Consider the following 11,389-nt stretch of genomic DNA (forward strand, 5'->3'; position numbering starts at 1 on the left):
GCCCTGTCCGTGCTTGCATCCCCATTCCAGGCCACCTAGCTCTCCCTTCATAGCAGTGTTGTGCATCCCCCCATAAACACCATCAACACAAGTGACAAAAACTGTAAACTTTAAAACAACTGTTGAAAAATGACAGCGCAGCACTGGCTCCACAAAGAGCCTCATCCTGGGGGCTTTTCCCTAGAAAGACCCTGCTCAGCCCAAATCTCAGCTGTGGTTACCAGCAGCAATGATGACCTGGGCTACTACTGAGGCCCTGATGGTAGAAAGGTTTCTGGTGGGCACAGGCATGCTGAGGATGGGCTCTCACAGCTGCCAACAACCTTGTGCCAGCAGAAGGGCTCCAGCAGCTGCCCCAGTGTGGCAACTCGAGCAGTGGGTGTTGGCAAAGACCTGCAAAACCCTGGAGCTTGCTGCAGCTACAGGGAGCCCTTTGATATCCCAGGGTGATCCCTGCAAGCTGGCAGCTCAGCAAAGGCACATGTGCCCAGCCCAGAGGGTCTCAGAGATGGGAGTGTGTGGGGGCATAGCGACGCTCGAACTGCTCCACGTCAAACTTGCGCTTGCAGCCGGCGTAGTTCATGTAGCGAATCTTGCCGAAGATGGGCCGCTCCGCCCAGCCCTGGTCGTGAATGCCACAGATGGACCACAGGCAGCCTGCCGGGCACAGGGACACCGGTGTCAGCTCTCCCCCTTGCTCGGGGCCCACAGAGAGCAAGGGGGATCTGAGTGCAAGGCAGAATGGGCTGGAGTTGCCTGCAGAGAACTGCCAATGCAGCCCTGGCCACCAGAGCTAAGGCCTCCCAGCCCGTGCCCCCAGCCTGCAGCTTGCCTACGTATCCATTGGGGTCCCTCCCGTCCAGCTCATAGCGGTCGTTGAGGTAGATGGCAAACTGCAGGGCCTCCTCAGGGGAGCGTGTCCACTCCAGGATCTTCTTGGCCCAGTACATCCGCAGGAAGCCGTGCATCTTGCCCTCCCGGACCATCTGCAGCTGCAGGGATGGAGACAGCCATGAGGGTCAGGCCATGGCAGGTCACCTCAGCGCCTCAGAAAAAAGCTCAGCATTTTGTGGGGAAGATGTAGGGTAGTACCTGGGCAGCGTTCCAGAGCGGGTCATGTGTGGTCCCCTGCTCCAGCTCCTGCAGACTGTACAGATAAGGCCTCTTGTCTTTGGCATGGACCTTCAGGGTAGTTTGTGCCCAGTCATAGGCACCTGTGAGCAAGAGATGAGGAGCAACACTGAGCAACCTGTTCTGCAGGGTCCTGAGAACCAGGCTACTGAGGCCACTGTGCCCTGGAGGCACCAGTCTTGAAGGGGGCACTCGTCAGCTTCTGTCCTACCTCCAGAAGAAACCAAATGATGGGACATTAGTGCCCCCACAGCCCTTCTCCTAGCAGAACTGGGATTGCCAAGTTGGAGTGAGCAGCTGGGTACCCAGCATGGCCCTAGTGACCCAGGATGTTACCCTGCACACTGTCGTAGTTCTCATTGTAGTAGCAGAAGTTTTCAGCCAGCTCCCGCCGCACCACAGCCTCCTCCACAAACGCATCCACCGAGTCCTTGTAACTGCGCCGGTGCTTCTGCACCTCCAGGATGGCTCTTTGGGTGGAAACCTGGCCTGGGGACATGGGGAAGCACCAAGTCAGGCTGCTGGTCCAAGCCACAGTGCTCAGTCCTGCTGCAGAGTGGGAAGCCTGGGACACTCACCAAAGTGAAGCCACGGGGACAGGTTGCTGAGAGCCGCCTTGTTGGGATCATTCCTGTGGCTGCTGAAGGATTTCAGCCGCTCTGCAATGAAGGACTTGAGCACAGCCATCCCTGCAGCTGTGCCAGGGGTTGCCCACTCCACCTCCTTCACGGTGTGGTCCACCTGCAAGCTGGAATAACAGGCCTCCCAAGCGATGGGCTGGGTGGCAACCAAGCAGTGAGTGCATCTGCAGAATCTCTTCAGTGACGGCTGCCCTGAATGTTATGCCCCCAACCACCAAAGTCCCCAGTCCATGCCAGCTTCTCCTTTTAACTAGCCCTCTGCATGGCAGAGATGTAGGAACTGAATGAATGAGGTGGGAACCTCCTTTTCCCCAGGGCATCCTCATCTCCACACCATCTGTGTGTGACCTCAGGCAGGTCACTGTCCTCATTCCCTGCCAACCCCTCCCAGGAACACAAAGGACTTATGAAACACTCTGAGACCTGCCCATGAATGGGTTTGAGTGTCTCCTGCTGGTACCTCTGCTGGGCAGGAGGGTGGATGTGGGTGACGAACAACAGGGGGAAACTCGGTGAGGAACTCGGGGAGCTGAGCATGGATCTTGCTCCGGATGGTTCTGGCGCTGTACTCCTGCTTGGGGGAGGCGAGCCAGCAGGGCACGATGTTGTGGGCATCAACCTGGGAGCAAAGCCGTGGAGAAGGGTGTGAGAAGCAAACAATCCTGACAACACGACACACATGCTCTCTGCTCAAGGCAGACACAAGAGACAAGTTTGTCCCATATCTCAGCAGCCAGTCTTCCATTCCCAGAGTGGTGGCACCCACCTGTGCAAATGGCACATCCTCTGGCAAGCGTTCCCTGACGTCCTCTACCCACTGCCGGGGGAGGCGGAGGGGACTGAAGTCTGTCACCAGCCCAGCCACGCCATGCTCCATCACAAATGTGGGCAGCACATCCTTGGCATAGCCCAGCAGCAAGTGGAAGGAGATGTTCAGCTCTGCACACTCCTGCAGCAACAGGCAAATGGCTGTGAGACAGTTCATGGCTCTCCAAACCCCACCCAAGCACCATCTGCTGAAGGGATGGATCTGCCTCCCCCCTTCCCCATTCGCCCTGTCCCACCCAGCACGGACATCCCCTGGCTGTACCTCTGCTACCTCCTGCAGGCCCCTCAGCATGAACCTGTAGTGGCGGATGGTGGCCTCCAGATATTTGGGCACCAAGCAGAAGCAGACATGCAGAGGCAGCTCCTGTTTGAGGGCCAGGCGCTGGGCGTAGAGGAAAGCCCAGTTATCTGGGGGAAGTGCACAGGGCATAGTCAGGAGGGTGCTCCACCGACAGGATGGGGATGGGGTTTCACAGGAAGTTTCTCCCCAGAGCCCGCTGTAGAGAGTGGGGCCAGCACCAAAGTTATCGAAGGAGGGACCAGCGCTTTTACCACCCATGGGAGCCGCTTCCACCGGCTGGTTCTCACCTTGCACTCGCTGATCCCGGCACATCCAGTAAAGGATGCACCGAGCATCATCCTTCAGGTCCGAGCCCTGCGAGACAAGGCGAACCCGCTTTTTGTTGTACTTGAACTCTCGAACGGACGGGGCCGCCCTCCGACGGCCTTCCTGTATCGCCTCCTCTCCCTCCGTCCTCCTCCGAGACACGCACGGCACCTCCGTGACCTCGGCCTTTCGCTTCCCCCGTGCCCGCCGCATCCTCAGCGCCGCCCGGAGCAGCGTGGCTGCGCTGCCAGAGGAACACAGGCCGGAATGAGCTCCCGCGCTTCCCCGGGAATCCCGGCCCGCCCCCAGAGCCCGGGGGAAGCTGGTCCCCTGCCCGTGCTGCTCCTCGGGAACCGGGCAATAACGGGGTTACGGTCCCCGGCCCGATCCGCTCCTGCTGTCCATACCTGGGGTCCGGGTCCGGATCCCGATCCCGGTCCCGATGCCTGCTGGCAGCCACGCGGCCCCGAGTGTTACACAAGCCGGGGCGGGCGCTAAGGGCGTGCCCATGGGCGTGGCCGTGTCCCGAGGGGCGCGGCTCCGCCACCGGCACCGCCCCCCGCACACGGGCGCAGGTGCTGCTCCCATGGCCCCGGCGCGCCCAGGGCGCTGCACCTGTCCCGGGAGGGGTGTCCGTGCCCGCTGGTGCCTCCCCTCCGTCCGCCCGGGAACAAGGAAGCAGCTCCAACTACCTCCAGCCATCACTCGGCAGCGTAGTTCCCTGCTGGCACCTTCCCCACGCCCTGCGTCCTCGGGTCCCTCACCTTGCAAGGCCTTGGGGCGCTGCCTTTGGACATGACTCGGGGCACGGCAGGGCTGCCCCTGCTGCTGCTGAGCCTCGCTGTGCTGGATCTCTCACTGGGTAAGGGCTGAGCGGTGTGTGGAGATATCCATGGGGTGGGGGGTGAGTGAGGAGTGTCGTTCTCCAGGGTGGTGGGTGGCCCTGGGGTGACTGCCCACAGAGGTGAAACACTTTGGGTGCTGTTTGCTCTCCAGCATCCCTGTCCTAGTGAGCAAACAGGGCAGTGCTTTATAGAACACAAGCAACAAGCTCTATTTCTTTTGCCTCTGATGTGGGTCTCCATCTAGGGAGAGAAGACCTTAGGCTCAGCTGGACCCCTTGCTGAGCCTTGGTCCTTGCTGGGTTCATTGCCTTCGCTACAACCTGCCCAGTAGGCCCTGCCCAGATGGCAACCTCCCTGGGAGGTACGAGGCCTGGAGACCTTCAAATGCCATCCCAACATTTGCACTTCACGCAAAGTAAGAGCAGCCTTGAGTGGAGCACTGGGAATAAACCTGCAGCTTGTACCTCCTGAGAGCCTTGAACCACAGCTGTAGATCCCCTCCTGTTGCACCACTCAACCCCCTCCCAGAGCTTTTGTGGGTTGCCAGAGGTCTCTCATGGACATGCCCTGAGCTGCACGCTGGATTTGCTCCTTTGTGGGGCTAGTTCCACAAAGCATTCCCCCCTGCCATTATTTACACCCACTGCTATCAGTTCCTGACTATCTGCAGCACAGAGGGTTTGTTTAAACTGCTGCTGCTGCACTTCCAGACCGTCTCACGGTCACCAGTTCCTGCTTGGCTCTTCCTGCCAGACGGGTTTGTCTGACATCCTGCAGGGATGGGTGAAGATGGTGGAATGGGTCTTAGGACTGGTGCCCAGAGGAGTTTCTGCCCTGAAACCAGCAATGGCCATGGCTTGTTCCTGCTTTGTCAGGCTGGGATTTATGTGGTCAGCCTGGCTGATTGTCACGTTGCTGTTCAGGGAATCCACGTGCTTGATCCATGCAGGACAGGGAATCCCCACTCCTGATGATCCATGGCTGATGCAAGACTTGGGCAGTTCATGGTGGCAGTAATATTGCACCATGCCCAGCACAGCTGTGGTCCCAGCCTTTCACTGCCAGCCCTTGTGTGCTGTCTCCCACCTCTTTGCAGGGACCACTGTCAAAGACATGACAAACCCTACACCCCTGACTCTCCCTACCTCCTTGACACCCACAGAGACCACAGCACCACTGTCCAACACCAGCTCAAGCACTGCAGCCACCTTCCCTTCCTCTCATCCTGCAACCTCCACCCCAGAGATGCCAATGGATGCCTTCACATCCAGTGCTTCTACAGCTCAGCAGAGCAGCCTGGCAGCCTCCAACATCACCACACCACAGGCAAGGGGCAGCAGAGCTGACAGCACTCCTGTGTCACCTGCGCTGGCACCCAGCACCAGCACACCCCCAGCAGGGCTGGAAACCATCACCAGCACAACCTCAGCAGGGCTGGAAACCATCACCAGCACAACCTCAGCAGGGCTGGCACCCACCACCAGCAGCCCCCAAACAGGGCTGGGACCCAGCACCACCCCAGCAGGGCTGGGACCCAGCACCACCAGCACACCAACTCCAACCTCTATGACACCCAGCTGTGACAAGAGTACCAGTGTCACGTCTGTGGGGACCAGCACAGCCCTGGCTGCCAGCTCATTTGGAGTTGACATGAGCATGCTGCCTCCCTCCACCTCTGCTGTTCTCTCCTCCACTGGGGTGGGCACCACGCTTGGCACCAGCCCCCACCAAGAGCCAGCCATGACCACACTGCTGGGCAGCACATCCCCAGGGACCAGCACCACCTCTTCTTCCACCACCCCAGAAGTGACAGACACTTCAGATGGGCCCTTGACGACCCCATCAGACACCATGACCTCCCTTGTTACCACCACAGAGGTTCCTGGGACCACCCCTGGTACTTCCACCCCAACAGAACCAGAGACCCCCAGTGACACTGCAGGTGAGTGCAGCTGCAGGGCACCTGGAGGGCAGGATCAGGGTGGCAAATCCCCACAGGATCTCCCATCTTGCTCAGCCAAGGAGTTGGCTTCTTCCCCCAGGGGCCACCTGGTCTCCAGGCTCTGCAGGCCAGTGGCTGGGTGCCAGGGTGGGGACCTGTGCTGTGGTGTGACAGTACTGCCGTGTGGCTGTGCCCCCAGCACTGAGCCTGTGTGTACACACCCCCCATGTGGACAATCTATGTACCCTGTACCCCAAGGAGTGTGATGTACCCCTGCAGTCCCCCAGGCAGCTGTCCCCTGGCAGTGCAGCTTTCTGGGCACCTGTGTCCTGTCAATGTGGCTGTGTCCTGGTGGCTGTTTGGAGGAACCTTTATGCTGGGACTGCAGATGTACCCTGGTGACAGCCCACCCCGTGCACCTCATCCAGGATAGGGACACTGTACCCAGCCCCAGTACCCCTGGCCATGCACATACTCCTGGTGCCCCTGTACCCCAGCAGAGCCTCTGTATCCTCGCAGAGTACCTGCAGCATGCTGGCCCTGTGCCTGTGCAGTGAGAGCACCTCATCAGAGTGCCAGCACCCTGGTGGTGGCCTCTGTGTGCCTGTGCCCTGGCAGTGCCCCCATGCAGCTGTTCAGCACAGGGTGGCCATGCCCTGACAACCCTCCAGCATGCCTGCCTGCCTGTGGAATGCCATACCTGGCCCGGGGCCTGCTCTTGTCCCTGACCCCAGGAGGAGGAAGCAGCCCCAGCAGTGCTCCTGGGCCGTGCTGTGACACGGGGAAGTGATGCCTGCACAGACAGCCCAGGGGACAAACCCTCAGCCTGGGGCCCGCCCTTCCTGAGCTGAGCGTGCCTGTTCCCTGGCCAGCTCCTCGGCTCAGACAGAGCTGGCTGTTGTCTCCTGAGGGCGTTGGTGCTGGGAGCCACCACCAAACATCACCCCCGTGGCGGAGTGCGGGGTTCCGGGCAGCCTGGAGCATTCCTGGGCTTTTTTCCGTTGTCACCCTCCCCACAGCAGGCAGAGGACAGCCACAGGAGCCAGGTCTGTAGTAGTGGTGGCCTTGGTGGCCTGTCCTGCCCACTTTTTGTGGCTGTTCTGGGTCCGGCCGTGCAGTTGATGTTTGCTGGGCATTGCACCAGTCCCTGGAGTGTCCGTGCCAGGTGGAACCTGCTGCCTCGCTGCCAGCACCTGGAGGGTAAAAGGACCCAGCTGGATGCTCCTCCTCTGCTGGGTGAAGGAGACCTGGAAACCCCAGTGCTGGGGCTGTGGGGAGCACTCAGAGCAGTGCCTGTGGGGGCTTGTCAGCTCCTGCTCACCCGGACATGGCTGGGCAGAGAGGAGGGCTGGCCCTGCCCCTGCTCTGGCCCCTGCTGCTGCTGCTGCTGCTGAGCCTCACCTGCCTCTCCGTGCTGCACCTGGCTCTGGGTAAGGGCTGAGTGGGCTGCAATGCTCTCTGCAGGGTGGGTGGTGAGCGGGGAGCATCATTCCCCAGCGTGGAGGGGTGGCACCTCTGGGGTGCAGGGGGGTGGGATGCTGTGGGGGCTGTTTCCTGCTCCTTAAATGGGAAGCAGAGGTGGACTTGCTGCTTCTCCCTTTGTGAGGATGAGGCCCTTCTGTGCAGATGCTCACCTGGCAAGGCCTAGGGTCAGACCTTTGCCCTTCTCTGTATTTTTATTTAACTAGCTGCTGTGTGCAGAGAGGGCCTGGCTGCCAGGAGCTTTGGAAGTTTCTGGCTGGCTTGGCTGAATGCAGATAGCAGCTTGTGTTTCGGTTTCCCATCCTCATGCAAGCAGAGCCCCAGAGTCACTGGGTTTGTGCTGGGATCACTGGGGAATCCAGTCTGGTCTCCCAAAGCCACCACCTCACAGACACCCCTTGACAAAGGTCCAGGCAGCCAGGCCTGTCCTGCCTGTCCTTTGGAGAGGGTTACAGATCCCTGGGCTTTTCTGGGGACAGCACACTGCTCTGGTGCAGTACACAGTGGAAGAGAGGACAGCCCTCCTGTGCCCCACCCCCTGCCTCCCAGAGCTTTTGTGGGTCACAGCACGTCTGCTCATCCTGAGCTGCGAGCTGGGATCTGTTCCTTTGTGGGGCTGCTTCCCCCCTGCCATTATTTACACCCACTGCTATCAGTTCCTGACTATCTGCAGCACAGAGGGTTTGTTTAAACTGCTGCTGCTGCACTTCCAGACTGTCTCACGGTCACCAGTTCCTGCTTGGCTCTTCCTGCCAGACGGGTTTGTCTGACTTCCTGCAGGGATGGGTGAAGATGGTGGAATGGGTCTTAGGACTGGTGCCCAGAGGAGTTTCTGCCCTGAAACTAGCAATGGCCGTGGCTTGTTCCTGCTTTGTCAGGCTGGGATTTATGTGGTCAGCCTGGCTGATACCCATTGAAGAGATCTGTGTGTTTGATCCATGCAGGACAGTGAGCTCCCCTGCCAATGCTCCATGGCTGATGTGCAGCTCTGAGTTCCTGGGGGAGCTCACTGTGGTGGTGATGCTGCACCATGCCCAGCACAGCCATGGACCCAGCCCTTCACCACCAACCCTCATTGTCCCAACTCTTTGCAGAGACCACTGCCCTGGGTGTGACAGCAACTGTGTCCCCAGCTCTCCCTACCTCCTCAACACCCATGGAGAGCTCAACGCTGCTGCCTACCACTGACTCCACCACCACAGCCACCCTCCTTTCCTCCAACCCTGAAACAGAAGCCTCCACCCCAGAGGAGTACAGCACATCCACAGAGACTGGCAGCACCTCACCTCCCACTGTGCTTCCTCCCACCACAACTACAGAGGATTCATCTGAATCTACAGAAGAGACCTTGGCAACCCTGGCAGACACCACAGCCAGCCCTGTTATCAGCACATCAGACCCCATGAGAACTCCCTCTTCAAGCTACCCAGACAGGACCACTCCTGACATCTTCCCCTCAACTGTGGAGTCGACTCCAGGTACCCTGACAGTGTCTGGGACCCCCTGTGCAGCTGGGTGGGTTCAGCTGGGGGGCACCTGAAGGCAGGGGTGTGGTCAGGGTGACAAATCCCCATAGGAATTTCATGTACTTGGGTGGCTTCACACAGGTGGCTTCACCTAGGCCTGTCCCCAGCTGCAGGAGCATCCTGTACCCCTGCAGACAGCACTAACCTATCATTGCTTTGCCCAGGCACTGAGCCCTCTTCCCCTGCCACCAGCTCAGCCCAGACCTCAGAGGCTGCTACCCTCAGCACCCCTGCAGCCCTGCCAACGCTGCTGCCAGCCTGCCCCTCTGGCTCACCCAACACCAGTAAGTGCAGTGCCCGTGGGCAGCATCGGTGCTTGGGGCCATGCAGGGAGCCCTGGAGCCCCACTGCTCTTGCTGTGCTCTCACTGTGGGGGTGCTGGTGCTTTGGGGTACATGGGTTTGCTCTACAGTGAGAGGCTTGTTCTGGCAGTGTGGTGTGTCCATGACACAATTCACCTGGGAGGATGTTCCATGTCTGTGCCAGCAAACCTGGGGAGACACCCCAGGTCCTCTGGCAGAGCCCAGGGTTCAAGGGCAATAACCAGAGTCCTGTTTTTAACCCCCAGGTGCAACTCACCTCTTTCTGTCGCTGAGGCTAAGCACCCCTCTGGACCTGGGGAACACCACGGTGCAGGAGCTGCTGTTGTCCAAGGTGAGGTGTGCAGGAGGAGATCCTGCATCTGCCACCTGTGGCTCACTCAATCAGGGAGGGGAATGGCTGCATCTTGCATTGAATGTCATCCAGAGCCCTTTCAGATGAAGGGGAAGTCCTCCTCTGGCTGCCATAGTCCAGGGTCAGGCCCTTTCTCTGTGGGGACAGAGGGTAGGGAGATCTCTGGCCCAGTCTGATGGCTGTTCTTTCCCCCCAGCTCCGTGAGGACCTGCAGACAGCATTCCCCTGCGCTGGCCTGTCACTGGCGTGGCGAGGGAAGAGGAGGACTTGACTGCTGCCCCTCACCTGGACTGCCAAGCCACCTGCTCCCAGCTCCTCACTCCACGGTGGTGCAGGCCCCTGGGGAACCCCATACAGCTCCTCTTGAACCTGGGGCTTCCTGTCCTTCACTCTGTACCCCCAGTCCCCTCCTGCCCCTTCCCACAGCCTGTCTGAAGAGCCTGAGCCCTCCCACCACCCTGCTCCAGACCTGGTTCCCCCTCCAGCTCTGCTGGGGGGCTGGGAGAAGGGAACCCCATGGGACTGGGCTTTTACATCTGGGACTGAGCTGCCTCAGCCATCAAAGCCACCCTGGGGACAGGAATGAGAGGAAGGAGACCTGAAGCCCTCAGTACTGCTGTGCCCGAGGCTCACCTGTGGTATTGCTGACAGAGGAGAACACCCATGCCGGGCAGTAAATAGAAATTCCATGTTTTCTGTGTTGAAGTGATGACTTCTTTATTTTCCAAGTTGTCTTTCCCAGTTTTCAGCTATTGGAGGTACTGGTGAGGAAACTTGAGTCCCCAGAGCTTTGTGTGGGGAGGCAGGCTCAGTGCTGTCCCCTCCCACCAGGGGCTGCTGCAGACGTTCCCAAGGATGGCTCGGCACCCTGGCAGATGGTGGTCTCTGCTTTGGAGCTCTCTGCCCCAAAACGCCCCACAGCTGCAGGGCAGCACTGTGGGGCTGTGGAAATCCCGTGGGCTGTGCTCCTTCCCTGTTTTTTCCAGTCCCCAGCTAAGGAGACTGCTGTAACATCTGACCCCCTGCAGCAAAGTCATTTATTAACTGATTAATTAGCCAGATAAAATCCAACTGAAGCAATTATTAGCCTTAGCAAGCCACCTCTCCTGGAGATTGAAAACTGAAATAATTAGCAAAATAGCCCTGTTGCGTGTCAGGGGTTGTTTTTGGCTGATCCCTGCTCCTCAGTGGCAGCTCTCACGGCACAGGGAGGGCTGGGAGGGGCCTGTGGGGCTGTGGGATTCCTAACCTGGGGACTTCTCTCAGGCTGCCTGGATTGTCAGCTGGCTGGGAAGGAGCCAGCAGCTGGACAGGATGGGGAGAGACACCGTGGGATCACCCAGCTGCCTGCCAGTTCACAGGGCCTGGGAGAGACTGGCCTGGGGCTGGAGGCTGTGCCCAGGAGGCAGCTTGTCAGGATGCTCCCATTTGGGGTGCCCCTTGCATCCAGGGTGGCCCCTTTGCTCTTTAGGATGCTGCCTGGCTTTTGTGGGCTCGTTGGGCCTGTTGAGACTGAGAGAGGTCCCTTGGCAGCTGGGCAAGGAGCTGGGGAGCAGGGCAAAGCCTGTTGGAAGGAGTCTCCATGCTGGCTGCCTGGTGGGGTGCTGGGAAAGAAATCCTTGTGGTCTGCCTACGCCTTGGAGCCGGGCCAGGAGTCCTCCCACGGCGCGTCCCACTGGGCTGTTTGCTCCGGCTGTTGAATCCATAACTTC

General features: G+C 59.5%; 2 protein-coding genes across 4 annotated transcripts; one reads left to right on the top strand and one right to left on the bottom strand.

The window, feature by feature from the left end:
• Positions 1–3,703, bottom strand: LOC115906913 (deoxyribodipyrimidine photo-lyase-like). Its single transcript, XM_030954464.1, has 10 exons — positions 3,615–3,703; positions 3,189–3,451; positions 2,863–3,008; positions 2,539–2,721; positions 2,233–2,391; positions 1,710–1,908; positions 1,468–1,620; positions 1,093–1,214; positions 833–992; positions 1–657 (listed from the first exon to the last, which is right to left on the bottom strand). Exons 2-10 carry the CDS (start codon positions 3,418–3,420, stop codon positions 503–505), a joined length of 1,509 nt encoding a protein of 502 aa, XP_030810324.1. The 5' UTR covers positions 3,421–3,451; positions 3,615–3,703; the 3' UTR covers positions 1–502.
• A 1,925-nt stretch (positions 3,704–5,628) lies between these two features.
• Positions 5,629–10,362, top strand: LOC115906978 (cell wall protein DAN4-like). Of its 3 annotated transcripts, none has more exons than XM_030954581.1 (5): positions 5,629–5,994; positions 8,571–8,954; positions 9,167–9,286; positions 9,571–9,656; positions 9,874–10,362. In XM_030954581.1, exons 1-5 carry the CDS (start codon positions 5,703–5,705, stop codon positions 9,946–9,948), a joined length of 957 nt encoding a protein of 318 aa, XP_030810441.1. In that variant the 5' UTR covers positions 5,629–5,702; the 3' UTR covers positions 9,949–10,362. The 3 variants fall into 3 exon arrangements, with proteins under 3 accessions (XP_030810441.1, XP_030810442.1, XP_030810443.1); XM_030954583.1 differs by lacking the exon at positions 5,629–5,994 and adding an exon at positions 6,887–7,424; XM_030954582.1 differs by lacking the exon at positions 9,167–9,286.
• Positions 10,363–11,389: the final 1,027 nt, after the last annotated feature.

Source organism: Camarhynchus parvulus, chromosome 9 (genome assembly GCF_901933205.1).
Source record: "Camarhynchus parvulus chromosome 9, STF_HiC, whole genome shotgun sequence".
Lineage (NCBI taxonomy): Eukaryota > Metazoa > Chordata > Aves > Passeriformes > Thraupidae > Camarhynchus > Camarhynchus parvulus.

What these genes read in the sequence shown, in the direction of transcription:
- LOC115906913 (XM_030954464.1), bottom strand. Translation starts at nt 3,420, where the DNA reads ATGCGGCGGGCACGGGGGAAGCGAAAGGCCGAGGTCACGGAGGTGCCG. An exon ending in GCCTGCAGGAGGTAGCAGAG is followed by an intron (nt 2,722 to 2,862) that starts GTACAGCCAGGG and finishes CTGTTGCTGCAG; the next exon opens with GAGTGTGCAGAGCTGAACAT. An exon ending in AGGATGTGCCATTTGCACAG is followed by an intron (nt 2,392 to 2,538) that starts GTGGGTGCCACC and finishes CTTTGCTCCCAG; the next exon opens with GTTGATGCCCACAACATCGT.
- LOC115906978 (XM_030954581.1), top strand. Translation starts at nt 5,703, where the DNA reads ATGAGCATGCTGCCTCCCTCCACCTCTGCTGTTCTCTCCTCCACTGGG. An exon ending in AACTGTGGAGTCGACTCCAG is followed by an intron (nt 8,955 to 9,166) that starts GTACCCTGACAG and finishes TGCTTTGCCCAG; the next exon opens with GCACTGAGCCCTCTTCCCCT. An exon ending in CTCTGGCTCACCCAACACCA is followed by an intron (nt 9,287 to 9,570) that starts GTAAGTGCAGTG and finishes TTTAACCCCCAG; the next exon opens with GTGCAACTCACCTCTTTCTG.